Source organism: Andrena cerasifolii, chromosome 1 (genome assembly GCF_050908995.1).
Source record: "Andrena cerasifolii isolate SP2316 chromosome 1, iyAndCera1_principal, whole genome shotgun sequence".
Taxonomy (NCBI): domain Eukaryota; kingdom Metazoa; phylum Arthropoda; class Insecta; order Hymenoptera; family Andrenidae; genus Andrena; species Andrena cerasifolii.
In genome coordinates, this window is record NC_135118.1 from 31,335,238 (window position 1) to 31,359,268 (window position 24,031).

Genomic DNA, 24,031 nt, shown 5'->3' on the forward strand with positions numbered 1-24,031 from the left:
TAGGGCCCTTATTCGGCCGCCCGTTAAATCCGCCACAGGGTATATGTACTCTCGAAAATGAGGATTCATGATCGTTTTCTTTACTTTTTATATACCGAACGACATCGTACAGCTACTCGAAGTTACTCTACTCCCTGCGATTCATATTACGCATGGTTTTTATTTGTTACTGCTGTATCGTGTCAGTATGTAGGGTAAAGGAGCCAATTACTGTCACCTAAAGCTATTTTACTTAAAATAACGAATAAATAAACGTTGTAAAGTCATACACAAAAAGAATTATGTAATTCAACCTATAATCTATACTATAGGGATAGGACCCAATTACTGACACCTTAAGCTATTTTACTTAAAATGAGTAGAGATAAGTATAGATTATGAATATTCGAAGACTTCAGTTGCTCAATTATTTGGCGAATGTAATTCGAATATCCAAGCATTCGAATACTATTCGAATATCCAAGCATTCGAATACCATTCGAATATCCAAGCATTCGAATACCATTCGAATATCCAAGCATTCGAATACCATTCGAATATCCAAGCATTCGAATACCATTCGAATATCCAAGCATTCGAATACCATTCGAATATCCAAGCATTCGAATACCATTCGAATATCCAAGCATTCGAATACCATTCGAATATCCAAGCATTCGAATACCATTCGAATATCCAAGCATTCGAATACCATTCGAATATCCAAGCATTCGAATACCATTCGAATATCCAAGCATTCGAATACCATTCGAATATCCAAGCATTCGAATACCATTCGAATATCCAAGCATTCCAATACGCGAGCATTCCGTAGATTTTCTTTCAACCATAGCTTCCGATGTTCTCTGAACATGGAGCTGAACGAGCAAATTATTATGATTCGCTAAAAAATAAAAGAATACAAATATTGTATTCAAACCATTTAAAGAAACGAACTAAGAAAGCTTCTGCTTCCTCCCTTCGCTTTCCCCTCCCAACTTGACACCAACATACTCGACGCACATTCACCTAAAAAACACCCATACCCTCAGCGCTGCGGCAGCAACCATTATCTTCGTCATTCGCGTAAAAGAATAATAACTCGGCTCTCGTTACTCCACAACACAAACAGTCGACGTGAAAGGCCTGGGTTAGCGCAATTACAGCGCCTCGCTTTTCCAAACCGTACGCAAATTTAATCGCGGTATTACCCAACCGTAAAAATACTCGTTGCCGCAGCTGGACATCGTTTAAGAATGAACACGCCGCGTTCGGCCGGCGAATCACCCTTAATCACCTTGACACACGACGCCTGGAATCCATCGGCGGACATTACACATTGATTACGCGCAGCCGGGAAGATTACAGAACTTTCGGCGTGGCAATGCGACTTGCACGCAGCTGTTAATTATCAACCGAATGAACCACGTTTATCGCGAGAAATATGACTCAATCCACCCGGTCGGCTGGCATTCCCGACTCAAGAACAGAAAGTAGCAATTGAAGAACCAATGGAAAGAAACCATCCGCGCCGCTAATTAGTCTCTCAACGAGCCTAATTCCTCGTTTTCGCCCTCGACGAGCGAAGACCCTAATTTGGCGGCAAATTGAGAGCGCCTCTTTCGGCTGAAGAGTCTTCGTGAAAGGGGAGCGGCATAAGAATTTTCCACTTGCGGGAAGCGTAGGCATAAATCACGCCTAACAGTGTCCGCGCAGATGTTTACGTTAGCGCCGCGTTTTGGGCGTTCCGTTTCCACGCGACTCAAAGGAACGGACGCGACAGATGTGTGCCAAAGAGTCGAGTATCCGGGGCCGAAATCATAACAGACTGTCCCGTGCAAGGTGCAGCGCGCTTGGTATGTGCGTAGGGCGAAAACTCCACGTTTCAAAAGCCTGTGAAATGTGAGGGGTTTGGGTAGTGGAAGGGTCTTGAGGCCCACGGCCTAATCCGCTTGTTTACGGCTAAGGAACGTACGCCTGAAGAGGTCTAAAGGTCCAAGTGGGTGGCGGTGACCAGGCACGGTGTAATAGTCCAGTGAAATTAGGATCTGTCTTCGGAATAAATGCCACCAAGCTAAATCTTGGTATGGGCCTTTATTTGGTCGTTTTAAACAATATGTCAAAAGTCCCCATCGATCCGGCCGCCGCTAAAAATTTTACAGAGGGTTGAAATAAACAAACGTTTTTCGCGAATATCTCGTTATCTAGCAGTTTTGTGACAAAAATAGTTATTATACAATTTATAGCCTAGGAAATTCTCTGCAAAAAAGGTCCTATGAGTTTTTTTCGTAGGTGTAACCATTTTCATGTATGTCGGGTTACCAAGTTTCAACCCCCATAGATTTGAGAAGCGAAGATCCCGAACCCTGAAATTCAAAAAATTATGAAACTCTGTAAATATCGAGGGGAATTCCTCCTGAGTACAACACAATTACTGGTGCTGCCCAAATTCACTTCAAAAGGGTGCAATTGACCCCTGATTTTTTTTTTATTTTGTATTATTACTCGCGAACTGTAGGCGATAGAAAAAGAAGTGTTCAGGAAAAAATTACTTCTTTTAATTAGGACTATCATTTGGTAAGTTATAGTTCTTACAGTTCTTACGGTTCGCGAGATATAACATAAAATTAAAAAAAAACGGATTTTCCAGGGATCAATTTCACCCCCTAGAGTGAATTTGAGCAGCACACAAAAAAATTGAGTAGTACATATCTATATTAACCTCTACATATTCCCAAAGTTTTAAAAAAATTTGAATTTTCGAGGGAGTGGATCTTCGCTTGCGAGAAATAATACTACTTACTCCAGTGAAATTAGGAGCTGTCTTCGGAATAAATCCTATAAATTAACAATATTTTTAGTTTTTTGTGTCAATAGTTCCGATGACGCTCGTCAAGAGTTCTAATGTTTAAAGTGGCACAATGAATGCTGTATATCTAATGCAAAAATTGATAAAATTCAAAGAATAATATTCTGTTCTCCAACTATGTAGTAATAAACTCCAAAAAGCTTCTTACTGTATGTTGCTGAATTTTTTTTTAAGTCATTAAAATCACGTCTTTTTCAAGCGTTTTGACCAGAACCGGTATACACCCGTAAGTCTAAAGTCGTTCCTCGGGTACAATTGAATAGCTTCCTGTTACTGCGCGATAAGTGAAACCCGATCTACGTAGTTCTCGAAAATATCTGGTAGAAGAGAAGCGATGTAAACAGAAGGCGAGCTCAACGCTTCAAGAAAAACAAGGAGCGCTATTTAAAAAAAATTGAATAGACCCCGGCACCGCTCGTTGGGTCCACATACCACCGACCGTTTCTCCCGAAAGCGCTCGACCGTAATTACATAACTGACCCCCTAAATACCCCGAACACCTAGGTCCATTGTCCAGGGCAGGTATACGAGTCGCCATAAAAAAATAACAGAAAGAGGCATCAATCCAAATTGGTTTGAAAAACGTCCTCCATTGCCCAGCGACGGGCCACGTGTCCTCTATTTACATTGCCGCGGCGGAAGTGCCGCTGGACTTCTCGACCCTCATATAAATAAGTAACGAAGCGCCGGGAAAAGGCTGTCGAGTCTGTCGCCGGATTCCGAGATCTCGCCGCGCGCACGCTTTTGTTAAAAATACAAACGTCGAACTCTCAGCCACGCTTGGCGTCTAACCGACGAATTTCCTCGGCTCAAGGACGGCCAGCCACGTGGCCAATTTCACCGGCAGACCGTCGAACCGAATTCTGCGGCAAAGCGTGCGTGCGTTCTAGGAATACCGAATGATTTGTCGCAATCAATTCGGCAACGCCTGTCGAATATACGCGGGCAAACAAAACCGACCGTTTATTATTTCTCGTTGGCCCGCGCGAACCGGAATGGCGACGATGGTTTATGGGGTGTTGTGGCGTCCGGCTAGCTGTTAATTCAAATTCCGTTGGACACTTCGAACGAAACTTAATCGCTTAAAAATTCTGATCATCTGTTTTTAGCACGCATTGCGCTGATCAGTGGCGCCCGCAAAATAAAACAGGGGAAGGTGATTGCATTAAATTAGATTGAAGTAATTCAAGAGCTTTGCAAAAAGATAAGAAAACTCGATTTTATTCTTTAAATAAATTTTTATAATCACCTAATGAATTTTATTGAATGTGCACTGAATGTAATTTTGGCCGTTCAACTCGGCTCCCCCAAGATTAGATCCTTATGTATGAATGGATCGGTACAGAAGTTTGCAATATTTAAAAATTAGAGAAAGAGTCACTGGAAGAAAATGAATATTCATGGATGGACGTTCGAAGAACAGAGTGATGTTTGAATGGTGACAGGAGGTTACGCGTGCGAGCTTAAGAAACGTCGCTTTTCTGTATGTTTGTATCGACCAGACGCTCTACCACTTAGCAATGGCGGACATTCCCCCTGTGCACTATAATTACGTGAAACCTTTTGTTATTTTTCAAGCCGCTTACTACGTTGTAAATAACTGAAATGCACAATGGAGAACGGAATGTCCGCCATTGCTAAGTGGTTAGGGAATACAATCCCGCGATCCCGGCTGTTTTTTGGATTCCAAAAATACCGGGTTTTGATATAACTAATCTCGAGAATTTCGGGATTTTTTAAAAATGTGAATTACTTCATGAACACCTGAAAAAATATAAAAATAAACAGAGTAAATAAACATAGTCATTTCATAATAATAAGGACAAAAATAATAACAATGATTTATTTAAATAATAATATTAAGTCGCATATAACTAAACTATATTTATTTTTACAATGATATTCTCACTTTTCGGTATTTCGAAATCGCGCGAATTGCAAATCGCAAATTGTCTGAAGTGGCTGAACACGTACAGTCGAAACATTGTATATATGTACTTTAGGTGCTTTGCTCTTTCTTTGTTGGCATTTAAAAAAATCTTCACAATGGTTTACTGATATTATCTACTTATTGAGACTTTATTAGTCTTCATTGTTCTACTGTTTTTATTGTTAAAAATGATTTTAGCTTATGTTTCAGACTAATGATAGAAAGTATGTTTGTTTACTTTAAATAAATATTTAGAATCTTAACACATAATGAATCATTTTTAAATTACTGAAATTTTCTATTACCCAATCCCGAGATAGACTTTAAAAAATCCCGCAATCCCGGGATAGTAAATAGTGACCGGAATTGTATTCCCTATAAGTGGCGGAGTGTTCGGTGATAACCGATGGTTACTCGGCAACTTATGTACAGTGGCTCGGAGCCATAATCGTACACTCTTTAAAATCGCATAACTTTTTTTTAAAATTAATCCAAACGACTTGAGTTATTTTTTAGAAGCTAGAAGGATTACTTTGCTAAGTGATGTGATTCGTCGTTTTGAAAAAAAATGCAATTCGTCGGAATAGCAAAAAAAAAAAAATAGAAAAGATCGTTTTTTCAACTTTTTCTTTGTGAGCCTGTAATGAAAATTCAAAAAACCCGTTTGTAGATTGAAGTAAGTTACGTGTCTAAAATTTCATGAAAATCAGTTAACGTTGCTCCGAGCTATAAACGCTTAAAGGTCGCAGAATAATGTCGAGAATCGCAAAAATTCCCAAAATCAGCAGCTTTAACCGATTTTCATGAAATTTTAGACACGTATGCAGCTTACTTCAATCTACAAACGGGTTTTTTGAATTTTCATTACAGGCTCACAAAAAAAAGTTGAAAAAACGACCTTTTCTATTTCTTTTTTGCTATTCCGACCAAGTGTATTTTTTCAAAACGACGAATCACGTCACTTAGCAAACTAATCCTTCTAGCTTCTCAAAAAAACCCAAGTCGTTTGAATTAACTTTAAAAAAGTTATGCGATTTTAAAAAGTGTACAATTAAGGCTGTGAGCCACTGTATGTAGATAACGGAACACCTGCCTGCTATGTTTACGAACGCCCCTAGTAGCTCCCAATTCATCGTATTCGCGCAACTATTCCGTTCGCAGTGTATGAAAAAGTTGGTGTAGTGTTACTATGTACTTTGGGTATACGCTACTGCAAGCTTCGAAAAAAAAAAAAATGACCGTTTGTTTGGCAACTCTAAGTGGCTTACTGTAATACGGTACCAAAAGTTCACGGACTCACGGAGTTTAATAATTTATTGTGGTTGGACGGGTGACCGTAGGCCCTCAAGAAAATGGTGGACACTTGCAGTACCTACTGTGAAAAAGCCATGCTAAGGTAGGTATATGTGCTTTCCTTTTTACCGTCTTTCGTTCCACCAGAATAAATTATTAAACTCAGAGTCCGGGAACTTTTGATATATAATACTGTGCACGACACTTTGGACTGCAAGAAAACAAAATGCAGTAAATTATTTCGTAAGTTACTGGCCGAATAAGAGTTATCACAGTATTTCTCAGCATTTTTTGAGTCGCGATCGCCTTCTATAATATTCAAATAACCTGCGCGCCCTCCATATAAGGTAAATTAAATTTAATAAGGTCAAGAAACAATATTAAAAATAGCTTGGTATTTCAGAATATAATTTTAACTTAATAATACTAAAAAAAAAAAAAACTGGCGACCTCCCAGAAAACACTTCACGACCCACCGGTTGGGAATCACTGAGTTATCATATCGATTCGACGTTTCGTGACCGATCCCATAAACAATAAAATTCTTCGGTCGTGAAATTGTCTATCGCCAGAATTATGTTGAGAAACGCGGGGCAGTTCTGCAAAAAGTCACACTGCCAGAGTACACAGAACGGTGTTTAGACCTAAAAAGCGTGCTTCCGTAACGGAACCATTGTTCCACGTATCTGAACGAGCATCTTGTTCGACATAATCGCCACTGAGCAGCTTAACCTATCGTAACAAGGGCCATTTCATTGTTCGCAAACATCTGGAATCTAGGCACCCCACTTTCACAAGGCATAAAACTTTCAAGCTTGAACAGAAAACAGACGCCACGAAAATCTAATTAAGCTGTCGTAACAATCACGAGTGCATCGAGTTAACCTGTTGCAGCGAGTAATCTCAACAAAGAAACAGCAAACGCACCTATTCGTGTTTTATGATTTCTCCTTCTTTCAGACACGAGGAACCTACTTGGGCGCCATACAAGGTATTCCATTATCAGTGAACAAAATTCCAATGCCACTTTAGTTCAACAAAGTAGTATAACTTTATTTAACAGCTTTAACTGAGCCTCGCCTTTTCTCCATCCTATGTACTAAAATTGATGAAATAAAGACGGAAAGTAAAAATAAAAAAATAAATTAATAGAATTGTGTAGAATGAATTATATTAGTTGACTTCGTGGTGAGAAACAAGCTCACATAAGCCTCAACGCGTCTTATTTGAACGACACAGAAAAATCATGTACAACATGGCGCTTAGAGGACAAGTAGCTTAAATCACGCCTTAAAATTTCAAGAATAAGCAACTGCGCTGCGCGATGCTTTTCTCACCGTGGCTGGGGAGAACAGTTTCGTAACGCGAAAACACGTCCAGACACGTACGAGATCGTCGTGCCACGCTGGCGGCGTGGACAAAACAAAAAACAGTGACTGACCACTTTGAAATTCGAAGATCGCTCGTCGCCGGCGAGCGCGCGTGATATTCGTCCGTAAATCGTGGACTCGAACGATCTCGCTGAACTATGCGGAACAGCTACAGTACCGAGCAAAACTGCTAAATAAGAAGTCCGTTATTACTGGCCCGTAAAGCTTCTTACATCTCTCCCCTTTCTAACGAGCTCAGCTACGAACGTCAGAATACTTCAGCAAACGAAATTTCAGTTACATATACATTCGCTGAAAGATGTGGAATACATTGGAGTCGGTTATATACTGCCTATGGTAAGTATCAGGACACCTACTGCGCATGGAATAATTGCAAATTGATTGAGGAACTCTCACAGATTTTACATTATCTAATATTTTAAATTAAAGGCAGCGAAGAGAATTCAATCTTTACCAAATACCACATTTTGGTCTGGGTTAGGAACTCTCACAGATTTTACATTATCTAATATTTTAAATTAAAGGCAGCGAAGAGAGTTCAATCTTTACCAAATACCACATTTTCGTCTGGGTGAGGTCTGGATTAGGAACTCTCACAGATTTTACATTATCTAATATTTTAAATTAAAGGCAGCGAAGAGAATTCAATCTTTACCAAATACCACATTTTCGTCTGGGTGAGGTCTGTGTTAGGAACTCTCACAGATTTTACATTATCTAATATTTTAAATTAATGGCAGCGAAGAGAATTCAATCTTTACCAAATACCATATTTTGGTCTGGGTTACGAACTCTCACAGATTTTACATTATCTAATATTTTAAATTAAAGGCAGCGAAGAGAATTCAATCTTTACCAAATACCACATTTTAGTCTGGGTTAGGAACTCTCACAGATTTTACATTATCTAATATTTTAAATTAAAGGCAGCGAAGAGAATTCAATCTTTACCAAATACCACATTTTGGTCTGGATTCGCAACTCTCACAGATTTTACATTATCTAATATTTTAAATTAAAGGCAGCGAAGAGAATTCAATCTTTACCAAATACCACATTTTGGTGTCCTAACTCTAACGGCAGTGTATACACCCCCTGTTTTATTAAATTTCAAATTAGGGGCAATTTCCCGGAAGGATGTTGATACAAGTCGATTACATCAACTCTTAAACAGTGGTCATGGCAGATCCTCAGCCCATAGCGTTCCCAACCGAATCGCAACGCAGCCCACCAACACGCCACGCATCAATGACAAGAACTAAACTAAAATGGCCACGCGATTAGTCACCGACGGCCAATAAAACCTACGAAGATGCGAAAGCATCGAACCGATGGGAACAGCGAGCGTGATGTTACGCGTGGTACGATCCTACCGGCAGAATCTCCTCGATTGTATCGAATCTTTGTAGCCGTCGTTCACGATCGATCGCGGCAGAGGAAAATCGAAGATGCTTGTTGTACGTTCATACATACCCTTGTCAGGAATCGATGCGCGTCGAGCCGTTCCTTCAGGCAGCGTGGCCGTGCTGGCCTCGACGAGTAGCAGTGGCGCCTCTGTTTCGACGATTTTCCAGAAATTCCTTCGCTGCTTTTAACCGAGCGAACGAACGATCATTGTTTTCGAGCGACACGCCGTTGCCAGGAGGGTCGACTGCGGGAGAGACTCTCTCTCTCTCTCTCTCTCTCTCTCTTTCTCTCTTTCTTTCTCCCGGCGTTTGTAACGAGTTTTTGCTCGTTGCTCAGAGTCGGCACGCGCGCGTTCACGGGGCGAGAACGCACGGGGGGATCAGTGCTCGCGAATGCACTGTCACTGGCAGACTGTTCGGGCCTGGTCGGGTCGAGGACGCCGTTCACGGTACGACTTCCCTCGGGCAAACGTTGCGCGGTCCTTCTTTAACGTCTGGAGAGGCCAGACCGGTGGACGCGACCGTGCAGACTACCCATGGGAGGGAGAGACAGAGAGGCAGCTGGAAAAGGAAAGAATGAAACGGAATCAAATTTCTACGACGGCCAATCCCAGGGCAAGGATGCGTGCCGCGGGAAAATCTGCGAAACGGCGGGCTTTGAGCTTGCCTCGGAATGTTCGAAACGTCTGCTTAGGTATGTATCTAGAGAAATGTGTAAGTAAACGAGTGAATGAAATGTTAGTTGAGAATAATTCGAGGAAGGTTTCATTTTATTGTATTTGGCTCTGGAGGAAATTTATTCCGTGCTAGTGAGGCAACCGGAAATGGCGCGGTATCTCGTGATGGAGTTCTTTTTTTAAGTTAGGCTTGGTTGGAAAAACTTATCGCGGTTTTTAGATTTGTTAAAATAAGTTTGTAACGGTGCGAGATAGAAGAAAACTTTAAACAAGAATTCTTCAATTTTTTATGCTCCATTACGCTATCCGAAGAAAAATAAAATTATGCCCAGTTGAGAGATTAAATGTAAGTTGATCGATTATGTTTCGTGGGAAAATTATTATCGGTTAATGGCAAAAATTAAATACAATGAAATCGAAGTATGATTTCTTGTTAACTTAATAATTTGCATCTCACAGTTTACTATTTCTAAAACAAAGTGCCGTATAGTGAAATGTTATTCAACATTTTCGATTTATTGCTCGTTTTGTAAATTCATGTCCTCTCGATTTACCGCCATTACTGCGAGCTCCATAAACCGCGCACGTCGTGAAACGCGCCTTTGCGATTCTCGTGTAACCTAAAACAGCGACGCAGCCATCTCGGCGTTGCCGCGTTAAAACTTGACGCGCGAAATAAATCAAGGCATTTGCAGCAGCTCGCGAATTGCTTCGAGCCGGGAGAACGTCAGTCCAATTTACGAGGCGATAGATTTGCAGGACTTTCGCCGCGTAAAATCTGCGTGCAAACATCGCGATTGTTACACTGGAATTTACATAGGCGCGCACGAAGTTCATCAGTCACGGATCGCGGCGTGTAGTTGCACCAACGTGTCGATGTAAAAGTGGGTGGGACGATGCGATAAGCGCCGCGCGATAAATGGGAAAAATGAACGAATCAACCGCTTTGTGAATGAAACTGTAGCGTACAACTGAAATACTTCGCAACACGGAAGCAGTAAAGCTTGAATAACACACGTGCAGGTGTCTCAAACGAATCTACAATAGTAAAATAAAACTTAGCGCGGGCAATCGCGGAGCTGAAATGGTAAACGATCTAAGTACATATAAGTGGCAAAGAAAACCGTTTTCTCAGTGAAGAATGATATAAATTACCATAAACACGGTGAGTGCTAGAAAATTTACTTTAGTTCCCAGAGCTGCCGCAAGATGGCGCCGCGTTCGCAAGTACCAACGTCGCCGCTGTCGAAAAGAAAACACCAGAAATTCCCACTTCTGGCATTCGCAACGTTTACCATTTCAAACAACAGAGGCGCGGTGAGGGTGTGAAACAGTTAGGCTCATTGCAAAAAATGTACATTATATTTATTGATGGTAGCTCGCGAAGCTCCTCGTGAATATCGAGTGGATTACAAAGAGGCGCTCGGTTCGAGGGGTCTCGGAGTAATTTGCGTCGCAACACGGGGTACGATGACGCGCGACCACCCCTGAACAGGGCTACTGGTCGCGTGTTTCCCTTTTTTCTTTTCGTGTATATTCACTGCTCCTTCCGTGTTGAACGAGAGAGGAAAAAAAGAGGAGTCCGCTACGGACTATAAATTGCTACGACGTTCCTATTTTGTCTGTGTTGGTAATCGTCCCCCCTGCCGTCCCGATCGGAGAGATAAGGAGGGACGAAGATGGGGAAGGAGGATGGGTACACGAAATATTAATGATGATATTCTCGTGCGACCGATACACAGGCAGGCAAAATGCTACGGTTTGGTAGGGACAGTGACCGTTTATATTATATTCTGTGGTAATATATATATATATATATATTATACATACCATATATTATATATATATATATATATACTTCAACGTACAAACTATATCGTACTTCAGTAACTTCTAAACGTATTGGGGGAGGATGGGGGATAGGGGGTACAGGGTCAATATTTACACAGCCTAGGACCATTTCACAAATGTCCAGGGTTACGCGACACCGTTCTCAGCCCGAAAGAGATCTCGTGGATCCGACGCGATCCATCGCCGCCTCTTTATTTCCGGTCGAACGTGATACATACGCGATCGTTGTTAACGGTGACAAGTATCTTCCACATTCCTATCAACTAATTATCAACATTTATACATAATACAACCAAGTTGTTCGCACGCACGCACTCTCGGCCCCGCTCTCTCGTAGGATTGCGCAACGTACTCTCCCCTTCTCTCCCCCCTCCCCCCCCGCCGTTCCGTCATCCCCGATCAGCAACTGTCGCGTACCGTTTTCAGGAAACAAAAGACTACCGCGCCTGTCTACGCATGGCTTCAATGACAATCTTTTGAATGCTGATATTAGCATTCTCTTTTTCAAGAACACAGTTTTGAAGACAGATTTCGTTTCTCAAGGTGTCTCCGCTCGCACGAAGTTCTACGATTTAACCGCCGAGCACGTCTCATGACACACGCATCTGATCGCAGCTGAAAATTGCCGATCATTTTACGTTTTTATTTGGACAATGACCTCGGTAAACGACGGAACGGGGTTCGGTTTGAATCAGCTGTCGCTGAGGATTCCTCGGCGCTGCACATTCCTACCGCGACCGGGGTGCACCGCTGTGATATTCTGGACCTTTCACGCACAAAGAAGCGCCGCTGCTCGAGCGCATTCGCGTCGAGTTTAACGTCCCGAGCGTTTCGACGACTCCAACGTTATCTCTATAAATCGCTGATCCGGACACGGTTAGGATTAATGACGCGCGGTCGGGGCCGGCTATTCTCGTCGCGGGCACGTTTCTTCGTGCGTAAAAGCGCGAAAGGACGCAAGGTGGCATGGCACGATACCTTAATTATTAAAAACAAACAGAAGAAGAGGGAACGGATCGATAGAAACGTGCTTGAAACCCTTTGCGCTCCAGACGTTTCGCGGCTTCGATATCCGAATTGAAAAGCAACGACCTGGAGGTCCGAGGAAGGAGACGGAAAACGGTGGACGCATGTAAATGACACGTCTGCTTTACAGAAAAAAGGTCACGGCCAATTTCAACGAATTCTTCCTCGATGAATCTGGAATAGAGGGAAGCAGAGGGACACGTGCCCCTCTGCTTCCATTCCCAATCCATTAAGAAAGAACTCGAAGTAGCTACCGTAATGGCACGACCTTCGATTCCTCAAGTGAATAAAATACATTCGTGGACACAGGAGCGCAAACGGTTCTCAGAAATATAAGACGCGTCGCAGAAAGGGGATCCTAATTCGCCTGCTTCCATACGTATTTACAAGACGCCTGTAAACGGGCGCTGGGAGTCGGGGACAATTAATTACCATAAACTGACGAACCACGCGTATTGCACTAACGAGGCTGTCGTCGATCATCGCGACCGTTCGCCTGTAACACTTCGAGGCTCGCGTTTCAATCTCCTGTGACTTCGGACGCGGATGTAATACATTCTCTCGGATGGCCCTTAATTTAGCGGGCAACGTAAACTATTTACGCTCATTAATTCTCGCTACGCAGCTGTTACGGAAACTGGCTTTCAGCCAGCGCTTTGTGACAATGTAAGATATAAAGTCGCGAGGAGAACGTTACACAAAATACGGGTGGGCTCGTTTACGAGACGAAACACAATTTGGCACTGTCGTTGATAAGAAAAACGATCTTCGCTCTTGTTTCGCAATCGAGATTCCAATTCCTGCAGGCGCTAGAAGCGCTTGATCCGAAATCATCAGCGCAACTGAGTGATCTCGACCGCGCCTGAGGGGTTGCCTCTGATCTCGCGATGGTATGTACACATAAAGTTCGATACGAGCCTCGTGACGACGCGGACAATTATTGGCGGACCCGCTCGCACGAATCGCAACGCGCTTCTCGCGACAGTCGGTGTACAAGTGCCCCTGGGCCGGTGTACCCTCTCGCAGTCGTAACGTCGTTACATTAAAATAAGAATATATAAAATTATAAAACTATCAACAAATGTACACATCGGTAGAAAAAGTCTCGAGAATAATAAAACTCCAAGGAAACGAGAAAGGCCGCGATCGACCTTCGGGTTTGACTCCCCCTCGCCCCCATCGACGTACAGAGATTGATTTGCGTGTTGGGAACAGCTACGAATAGGCCAACGGTAAACAATGCCAACACTTAACTCACTGTCATTTAACAACTCTTTCATTCTCCCTTGGAAACCATAGAATAAACAGAAACTACGCTTGCGAGATAAGCACGAATAAACATTAGAAGTATCTGGAATTCAATTCCCAACAGAACATTCGGTCAGTGGATAAAAATTGTGAACAGAGAGATAACGAATAATCAAGCATGAGAGTTTGTCTAACAATTACGAACGTTGAAATAAATAGAAGTAGGACGAGGTTTGGTAACTGGAACCCGAAAGTCGACGACCGCGACAGCGCTGCCGATCTAGGTAGATTGAGCTTTGGCCGAGCGGACCAACCTTATGACGAGAACACGACGTTTGTGCATTAAAAAAGTAAAAAAAGAGAAAGGAGCCGGAGAATAGTCAGCGCGTGTGAATATTTGGCGCGCGTGTTCGCCGATGTTCGTGGTACCGAGGGTAGAGCTCTCTTCCCAAACCGATCAAGGTCAGAAGCACAGAGACGCTAGCTACTTTTCGACCACCAATTCTTTGTGCTATCCTGTATGCATGTACTGCCTTTTTCCCACTATCTTTTGTCCCTCTGTATTTTGTGCAGATGTAGTCGAAAACGGGCCTGTCTAAATATATCACCATTTGTTACAAACGACCTAAAACCCTGAGACGCGAACTCGCCTTAGCGCGATGTGTGGATTAGTCTTGATCTATGGAAAAATCGGCCAGGCGATCGGGTTCCCGCGTTGGCTCTTTAAAAGGTGTGGCCTACCAGCACGCAATAAATCGCCGTCGAACATCGCGGCGTTAACGATACACTTATATATGAATCGAAGGGGAGAAATTCATACGCGAACGAACGAACGAACGAACGCCGCGTGCCGATTCGATTGCGTGCCGTAGAACGTAATTATAAATAGTCTATTGTGTATAAAAGTGCGGTGTGTTGTGCGCGACGCAGTTAAATATCGATTCCCCGAGCCGATCCCGGAACAGCTTGGTCCTAGTCTCTGAATCGGTTCAACAAGTGACGTGAATCGTTGTACAATTAATACCCAACAACGCAAGAAACCGTCCCGAACGAAATCCCCGCGAAATCAGCTATAGTCAGAGCGATAGCGAACCGTGCACACGTCCCTCGGCATTGATACATTAGAAAAAACACTGTCGACGTGTTAAGACCTTTGTATGTTACAATAGAGTATGATTACACGTTAGCTGCTAATCGTTACTTTACGTGGTAAAAAATCCTTTCAAGCTACACGAGTCTACGATAAAGTGTATCAAATTCTTTCTCTTTTCTCGTTCGCTAACAGACAATGTGTACTGCACAGGGTGTTTCGGTCAGCTTCAGTAGCATAGAATCTCCATTGCTCTTAGTGGCGAGAGGAGGTGAGAAAGAAGCTGCGTCTTTCGTGGAAACAGATGGCTCGAGTCAAAGTCACCCGTGACGTTTTAAGGGAACACAGACCTTGAGATCTCTAAAATAAACAATTTCTTTTATTCTTCTTGTATAATCGACAGCAATGGAAACGTCTACAGTGGCGAAGCAGAAAGGAACACCCTGTATCGCTCGCGGAATGCAAGTTCGAACATGAGTGCGATCCCAGTGACGGAACTCACCCCCTCAGCGCTCTAGTTCCATCGCACTCCGGTTAAAATAACTTCCTCCATTTTCCACTTGTAAAAAAGCTCACTACCGTTCTGATATCGTTGATAAATAATGAACGATTAACTTGTTCGCCGTGTCTACGGTCAGGTAATGCGACGTATAAAAGCACGATTTTAGCGGAAACAGCCGAGCCGTGGCCCGAGCTGTGCGCACACTCGTCGCGACAGTCTCAAGCTCTTAACGTGTTCGAAAGATTTCGTTCGCCGTGGGTCGCTGGTAAAGTACGTAAAGCGTTACGTAAATCCTGTTAACCCTCTGAGCGTCAATAATGCGCTGTGCGTATCGTTTCAATGGCTTTTTTCCCTCGATAGTTCTCCAGCCTATGGAAATCACTTTGTCGCTCAGTGGACGATGCTTCCCATACGCGGAGAAATCGTTTCTCTGTCATCCCTGTCTCGGGACAGCAGTATCTTCTACCGTTAATGGTAAGTGCTGGTAACCGACTCGAATTTTCGATGCGCCTTTAAGCCTTCTCACGCCTCGGCACGCATTAACGCGATAGAATAGCCGAGGACACGAGTGCCCCTCAGTAACGAGGAGCATAAATCGCCTAGGGACGACGTTCTCTGTAAGAACACGCAGAGTCCTCGCGGTACGTTCCAGACGCCTCTCCACAGGCAGGCCACTTTACTCGAGGGAGGAGAGAAATTCGAAACGCGACTCGCTGCCTCGAGCGGAGGGTGGCTAATCGTTGGCACGGGTGTAGAGAGGACGCGACTGGAAAGCACGATAGCAGCCTGACGAGCTTTGTCGCGTAATGCGTTTACCAGGTACCCCGATACCGTTCACATGTTGTACGCCACGTAGATGGGGTCGAGCTGGTCCGCCAGGAAACCGTCGCGCAGATGCATCCGCTGCTTCTCACCGCGCGAGTTTATTGGTACCACTCCGGGGTCCACCACGACCACCACGCCGACCACTAGGTGATGCTCCTCGAGGACGGCGCTGGTCACCAACGCCACCAGGTCTAGAGCCTCGCTCTCGCTACCGTCTAGCTCCACCACTACTACCAGCAGGTTCGTCCATGTGAAAACGGCGCTGTGAAGTGGAAAAGAAACGCTTAGTTTATATCGAAGAAGGGTGACAGAAAGAGGCACCTTTCTGTGCACGGTGTTTAAAAATTGAAGGTACAAGCTTTACGTGTGAATAATAGCCAACGAACTTAAGGGGGAAACCTATTTTTGGGGATATTGCTTATTTCATAACTTCTGCTAGCTCTTCTCTAGCCATTCTGATGATTACTACTTGCGTGTAAAGTTCGCAACGCATCGACTGGGTCGCGTTCAACTAGCAGACCCGTGTGCAATGCGGCAAAAAAGCACCCACCATTCCGCGATCTTCTTGTGACACCTCATGACGCTGTTCTCAATATCGATCGGGTGGTAGCGCATTCCCCTGAGTAGAATAGCCTCGTCTAGGGCGCCGACCACGAAGACAGCGTCGTGCAATTCGGCGTCGCCGGGGACCAGGTCCGCTTCCGCCGCGGATGTGTCGCCGGGAACGTCGCTGATCACCGACTGCTGGACGCTCTCGGTGCGCCTCAGGAAGCCGAGGTAGCCTGTCCTAGCGTACACCTCGTTCGTGTTCCCTGTGACGAGCCGGGCGTTGAAGTGGTCCGCGTAGTCGCTCTCGTCGCCGTAGATGGTGAAGTAGCCGCTCGCGTTGTGAGCGGACTGCACCCAAATCTCGCCCAGATGGGAGTCCCCGCACTGACCCTTCGTCTCTGGATTCGCGATGATCACCTTCACGCCGGGCAGCAGCTTCCCTGATTCCATCAGGCACAGAGAGTGCGGGCTTCCCCTCTCGACCAGGGACACGCGGTCGTTGCGCAACGCGCGCAGATCCACGTACACCGTCGACGGTTCTGGACTCGATGCACCCTGTTCCCAGAATAATATTCTTTAGCGACTAGTAATAGGAGACGGAAGAGCGGCTAGCGCAGTGATTCTCAACCCGTGGGTCGCTACAGGTATTTTTTGTTGGCGATTTTTAGCACTTATTTATTTTAATACGGCCACGTTGCTGTATTCTAGATTTTTCATAAATGAAAGGAAGGATATAATTACCTTACGCAGGTTATTTGAATATTATAAAAAGGGATCGCGACTCAAAAAAGATTGAGTCACTGGTGGCTGAAACACTGGTCCAGCGCTTCAGTACTTTCAATACGCGAAGAGTAAATGTATAACGTTGTACGAACCTGTAAGCAAATGGCTGTGTTCACTCTGCACCCGAAGGAGGTCGAGACTGCCCGTGGGCTGAGTCCCAAAGCAGAGAAGAGTTTGCTGAAGCTCGAGGTGAGGGCAATGCGCGGTCTTTCCTCTGCCACGACCACGCACGTTCTGACGCAAGCCAAGCTGACGCCCCTCGCTTTCAGAGCGTGAACGGAGGACCCTAGACCCTTGGTGCACAGCTCCATCACGCCGTAAGAGCAAAACGTGTCTCTGACTCTCGACTGACTGACCGCCGACAGCCACAGCGCCGGATTGGCTTCCACCTAGAACAACCAATGTCTCTGTAGCTCTCCTTCTATATAGAACGGCTCGAATGATCCACGGAAACGAACCTCCGACGGCGGTATAAGTATGGAATGGTGTCCACTGTATATGCTGCTCAAACACCACAGAGCGAATCCTAATCCGGAGTAGGGGTCCAAGCAAAGAGCGATGTGCCTGGACGGGTACAGTTCGCAGGCGAGCTTCATGGCACGGCACAGAGACGTGACCGCTGCGTGGGACATTTTAATCCCCGCTAGCATGCCCGTCGTGGAGACGCTGAAGTCCAGGTAGGCGAGCATCTCCGCTGTAGGAGCTCGATACATCACCGGTAGCTTCTTCTTTGGCATGTCGTCCATATCGAGAATCGTCGGCCAGCTCTTTATGTCGACAACGTTGTTCGCCTCCTTGGGACAATGGATAACGTCGCTAGTTACTCATGTGAAAAATATTTAACGCCTTAACTGCTCTGTGTTTCTGAAGAATCTAGGATACTCTGGTAGTTAGAGCAGGGCGAAAAAAGAGAATTAAAGTGGATGCCTCTCTGAGAATGAAAGTGATTTCCATCCTGTCGCTCGCGTTGAGTTTTCTGTTTTTTTTTTTTAAGTATTATTAAGTTAGAGTTACATTCTGAAATACCTATTTTTTAATTTATCTAAATTTACTTTATTAAAATTTACCTCGCGGCTCAGAAAAGGTTGGCAAACACTGCTCTATCCTTTTAATTCTTCTTTGAACACAGTTTTTCATAAATACATAAATGTAATTTCTATGAATACACTTCGTGACTTCTCTATGCTTTGTGTATTTCTACTTGCGACGTACCGCAGAATTCTGAGAAGGATTTAGGTGTGCCCAGGGCGAGGAAAATTTGCGGAGCACTGGTCCAGATAATAAGAATGTGTAACGCACAATTCAAGTTGAGCAGTTAATGCGTTAAACGTCTGACAAAAACTGCACAGTGTTTAAACACGCAAGAGGCACGGCGCGTGGATGTACCTTGGTCTTCAGCAGTTTCAGGATATTCTGATTCGTGAGCACGAGCACGGACTTACTGACGTCCACGATCATGCGAACGGTTGGCAATGTGGTTTGTAGGTTCTGGGGGTGAGGTGGCCTGATGGTGACCGGCACAGCGCCGACGTACAGGCAACCGTAAAACGCGCATATCAAATCTGTACCGGGCGGGAATATCAACGCCACGTGATCCCCTGTATTGATTCGTCCACGGTCCAGCAACAGATTCCCAATTCGCTCGGCCTTCTTGTGCAACTGCGAGCAGGAGAGGGACGTCGCCACCGCTCCCTTCGCGTTCAACGACGTGAAGATCACGTGGTCGGAGGTGCTGACTGCGCGCCATCGGAGGATTTCCGAGATGAACTGATACTGAAATCCACCAGACGAATGACGAGCCATAAAATTGCGATAAAATTGCCCTCAAAAGGAGAATGATAAACCCCCTGTGAACCATTTGTTTTAGCTTAACAACTCTGGGACACCCTACATAATAATATGTAGTGTTTTATTGCTTTTAATGAGCAAAAGCATTTTATATTCAAAGCCACCTGAAGGCCATACTTTGGAATGTTATTGAATTCATGTTGACGTTAAAAATGTGGGGTCCCATTTAAAAGAATTCGCAATGGAACTATTGCTAAACACTTTACTAGAATGGGAAGTATCAACCACTGCGAAGCACAGTAACGAATCGTGAATTCACAGTTCTTATCATTCCCTTTTCTCCCGCGGGGATTTCGTGGACGCAAACCTTTTTGGCGTTATCACTGTCCTCGTCCAAGACGCCCATGTCCCGTCCTTGGGCCGAAGCCAATCTATTACCCTGAACTATGTTGCCCACCATGACACTGGCCGGACCAACGTCTGCAACAGAATCCCCCGCTACACGCCCCCGCACCATTCTGTTAGTAAACCAACACAAACACTCAACCCAATAATGAGTAGCTCACACACTCTCCCCTGACTGAGGCCGGATAATCAAAGCTAGGTTCGTGAACTGGTTCGTTATTGTTGGAAGGCGGTCAGCGCGCGCCCTTTTATGGGCGTGCTCCCGAGCATTCCATGGACTGTACATACTCAATGATACAAAAAAGAAAAAAGAAAAGAATTCGGTGCTTAGCGATGTGAAATCGATCGTAAAGCATTCGTAGAGGTAGAAACAATAACGAAGCACGAAAGTGAATCGTGCCTGTTCATAAGCTGCTTCCTTCTTTTTTTAAATGGGGAAGCTGACTGCAACTTTTTACAAAGTGTATTTAAGTTATCTTAGTTTACTTCTTCATTTCTATTTCTATAATAAGCGCATGTATTTTTAATATAAATTATTAGCTATTATTAAGTACGTAGAAATAAAAAATACATTTGCAACTTTTAGGTTATAAAGACGTCAAACCTGGGGAAAAAAAAGATATTAGAAATCAACTGTAGCATAAAAAATTCTCTAGTTTTGTTGTCATTCTAATTTTGAAATCAACAGCAAAGGTACATGCGCTAGTGGCGCCCTCTGCGCTGAGCTTTGCGTCAGTTTCCCCATTGCTTGCGAACAGGGTGTTGAGAAGAATCTCACATCGCTAGGTGCGATTTTTCTATAGCCATTGGACCACTACAGGGTGTTCGGTACTCAGCCAAAAGAAAGAACGGCGAAAATAATAGAATAGCATGCTAAGCAGTAAGAGTACTTTAGTGTAAGGTGGGTTAACGATACATGATATGTAGCAAGAGGTTATGTACTGTGTACAGGATGCGAGGGAAAGATAATGATCACGGGTCTCGCCGACCAACCCACGCATTTAAAAGAAAAGGCACGTCAAGATGATTCTTGAGCGGCAGGCTCTGTCAATGGATCTCCCATCGATTCATCAGCAAAGGTCACGATCATTATCCTTTTCGTACCCTGCATGTCTGTGCCAAGTTACTAAAGCCTACTGTAACGACTTCTGTAAGAAAGCGCAAAATGTTACGTTTCTCCGCGTTAATGGGGATCTTCAAACAGACCGAGGTCTGCGATCGAGATTGTATTACAACAAAACTGCTCATTCATTCTTTCATTAATCATTCTCATAAACATCCTAGCGAAGTGACCCAAGAAATTCGCGAACGATTATCTACCCGGCACCGTTCTCCTTTCTTCGGATCGTTTATCTCACGATCGGCAATCCTTCATCGATTTCTTGGGCCCCCGCTTATATAATTACAGTGCGTAGTAGGTAGAACGATGAAGTGTTACCACAAGATGGTAACTTATACTTGCTGACACTCATGTAAATCATCGAAACCCCGTGACTTTTAATCGAGCATACCTGGCTCGGGGACACTTAGTACTCAGCAGCTGAATGTGCAACCGCTTACCTGAATGGACCTCGCGTGGTTTCGGTAGATTGGTAACGCAAGTGTGCGGACAAAGCAGAACATTAGCCGGGTGTAGGGTACCCTCTAGAAAACGTCGTTTCGTTTCTGACAAGTGAATACCGCCCAGTGGTGTCTTGGGCAGGTAGTTTGGCGGAACCAGCGCCAGACAGTATATCCCGACAGCGTGAATGGAGTCCACCGCTTGGAGGACCCGAGACATCCATTGGAAGCTCTGGGGAAATACAGAGTGCGTAAGAGGCGAGGTTAACTGTCGTCTAACCCTTTCGGTGTTACGATCACGCTATGGAAACTGAAAGGTTAAGGGGTCAGATACCCTCGACGGGTCGGAGAATACGGCCATTTTTCGGATTTTGTTTTTCGTATACAGAAATGTCATATTTAAAAATTGAGATATACACCTTGTTGTGTATAAATTAAGCTGTATTCTCTTCGAAGAGAAGAGAAGCCCCTTCTCTCAAGGCGTCTTCATATTTGCGGCACCAAAAATATCGCAGAGATTGCTAACCGATTTGAATAAATTTTTGCACGGATATTCTTAAAGGCAATAATCTCTGGTACTTATCTTCGCCGATTTTGAAAGAATTTAAATTTTGAAAAATGGCACCTACTCGAATCAAGCATGTGATTTTCGACCTAAGTTTTTCTATTCTTTTGTTAATAAAAAGTAAACACTAGACGCTAATCGAAAAATCATCTCGACAAGTAGTTAATTATAGTCTTAAGAATATTCGTGCAAAACTTTACTCAAATTAGTCGACTAATATCTGAAATATTTTCGGTACCACGAATGCTGTAACTATGAAGCTGCTATGGCACTATTTTTTAAAATATCAAATTTCTTTCTGAACAGAATACAGTTCAATTTATACACAACAAGGTGTATATCTTGATTTTTAAATATAGCGTTTCTGTATATGAAAAAAAAATCATAAAAACGACTTAACCCCTTAAAGGTGGAATTCAGTATCTGAATAGAGAATCTCTTCGGATTCGGTGACAGCTGTTTTCAGTACGCTAATGTTTAGCAAAGATTAGCAAGGTTTGCGACACCTCCACACCGAAAGGGTTAATAAAAGATACCACATCTCAAGACGCACTTCCTCTTCGCTGCAATCGGGCCTTTGCTCCGCGACGACGCATATCCGTTCATCCCTCAGGACGCGGACGCTGAACACAGCTATTCTGCCGCGATAGATGAACTTCATGGGCTCCACGGCGAGAACGGTAGCGATGATATCATCGGCGTTGTGTTTCCTTCCAGTAACTGTCATGAGGCCGTCGCGCGATCCGCAGACGAACACCAGCCCCCCAGGTCCCAGGAAGCCCAACAACCCAGAACGAGTGTACTCCACGTCACCGAGAGGGCTTGCGTCGGGCTGCAGCGGGGACACTTTAAACGTATTATTCGTCAGCCCCTGCAACCCCCAGTACTGGTTCCCGGTGGCTGAGCTGTGCACGCAGATCTCGCCGACTTCGTCAGTCTTGCAAATGAACGGCTGACCCTCCATCTTGATCACGACTACGATGCCTGTGGAGGAGACGCGTTATCAATTATCAATTTATCCTTTAAAAACACTTTCTAATCGCAGGTTCCTTATGCGTGAGAAATTCACCGGACTTACTTCCAGGCATCACTTGGCCGCAGTCCTGAAGCGTCAAGGACGTGAGGGAATTCTCCTGATCGACTCTGACAACCCCGTAGCTGAGTCCAGACATGGAAAGGACGCCTCGGCCGGTGGCGTTTACGCCAGCGCGACCTGGTCTCCTGACGGAGACGGTGAGGGCCTCGCTGGAGGACGCGCAAGGGCAGACGGCGTCCGGTCTCAAGCCTTTGGACTGAAACACCGAGAGGAACTGGTCGCAGGAGGATAGGGACCAGGGATTGGCGCCGTCGGCGACCAGCAGCAGCCTCAGCGAGGACAGAGAGATGTCCTTGTGGTCCTTAGTGGCCAGCAGGCCCCAGTGAAGGTCCCGCGACTTCACCACGGCCACGCTGGCCCGGTGCTTCGTGATCATCTGCATCCAGCTGGCGGGGTTCACTTTCATCAGCGCGTACGGTATGAAGATCACGTGCATCCCGTTCAGGACGCTGGTCAGGGTGCTGTGCCACAGGCCCACCTCCCGCTTGAAGTCCAGCACGCAGACAGCGTTCTCGCCCTCCGTGTAGCCGCAGGCCTGCGTCAGGGCCCTGCAGTGGGACAGCATAGCTGAGCTAGTCACCGTCACGCCCATTACAGAGCCGTCCTTGTCGGTGGAGTACTCGATGTACGCGGGCGTGTCGTCCGTCAACCTAGGGGGTGGCAGCCAGTCCTTAGGGGTCTTGCCCAAGTGCTCTGTGACGAACCAGTGCAGCTTCGGCCAACCCTTAAACGCCACCACTTCACCGGCCGCCGTCTTCGGCAGGCCTTTCAGGCAGGCTTCGCTGGTTAATGCCACCTGGGAATATGTTCAATGGTTTTGGAATTACTTTTAAGCCGGCTGGAGTAACGGTTCAAGAGCAGATGGTGGAGCTAACGCATTGGCCAGTATGGAACAGGCGCTTGCCAGCGATATTGTGAACTTATACAATGGAATTGAGGACCTTGGAGCAAGAGGGGTGCAGCTCCATCTTTACCAACTTGGAGCGAACTAGAAAGAACTGCTTATAAGATTATTGCTTTGAATTAACATTGAAGAGAGAGCAGTAATTCAAAAATATATATTCTCACGCGATAAGTAGTAGTTGTTGAGTTGATAAGTTTTTATTTCTATTTCGGGCGAGGAAATATTCTATAACATTAATATTAATATTTAAGTAAAACTGTAGGTATCGATTATTCAACACTGACACTGTAGATT

The 24,031-nt window shown here is 44.7% G+C and overlaps 2 protein-coding genes across 4 annotated transcripts in view; both read right to left on the reverse strand.

Annotated features, from left to right (window-relative positions):
- Ae2 (anion exchange protein Ae2) overlaps positions 1-9,307 on the reverse strand; it is a 102,529-nt gene extending 93,222 nt beyond the window's left edge. The window contains exon 1 of the mRNA XM_076825129.1: positions 8,936-9,307. The gene's annotated coding sequence lies outside the window, so the exon portion shown is untranslated. The remainder of the gene's footprint in view (positions 1-8,935) is intronic.
- Positions 9,308-10,888: 1,581 nt separating this feature from the next.
- Dip2 (disco-interacting protein 2) overlaps positions 10,889-24,031 on the reverse strand; it is a 101,910-nt gene continuing 88,767 nt past the window's right edge. For 2 of the 3 annotated variants that reach the window (XM_076825067.1, XM_076825084.1), the window contains 9 exons: positions 22,816-23,629; positions 22,291-22,721; positions 21,173-21,404; positions 19,575-19,705; positions 18,806-19,192; positions 17,878-18,213; positions 17,512-17,808; positions 16,638-17,191; positions 10,889-16,349 (listed from right to left, as the gene is read on the reverse strand). In XM_076825067.1, coding sequence (XP_076681182.1) covers positions 16,097-16,349; positions 16,638-17,191; positions 17,512-17,808; positions 17,878-18,213; positions 18,806-19,192; positions 19,575-19,705; positions 21,173-21,404; positions 22,291-22,721; positions 22,816-23,629 — 3,435 coding nt within the window. In that variant the 3' untranslated portion in view covers positions 10,889-16,096. The remainder of the gene's footprint in view (positions 16,350-16,637; positions 17,192-17,511; positions 17,809-17,877; positions 18,214-18,805; positions 19,193-19,574; positions 19,706-21,172; positions 21,405-22,290; positions 22,722-22,815; positions 23,630-24,031) is intronic. The other variant, XM_076825075.1, reaches the window with a different exon arrangement.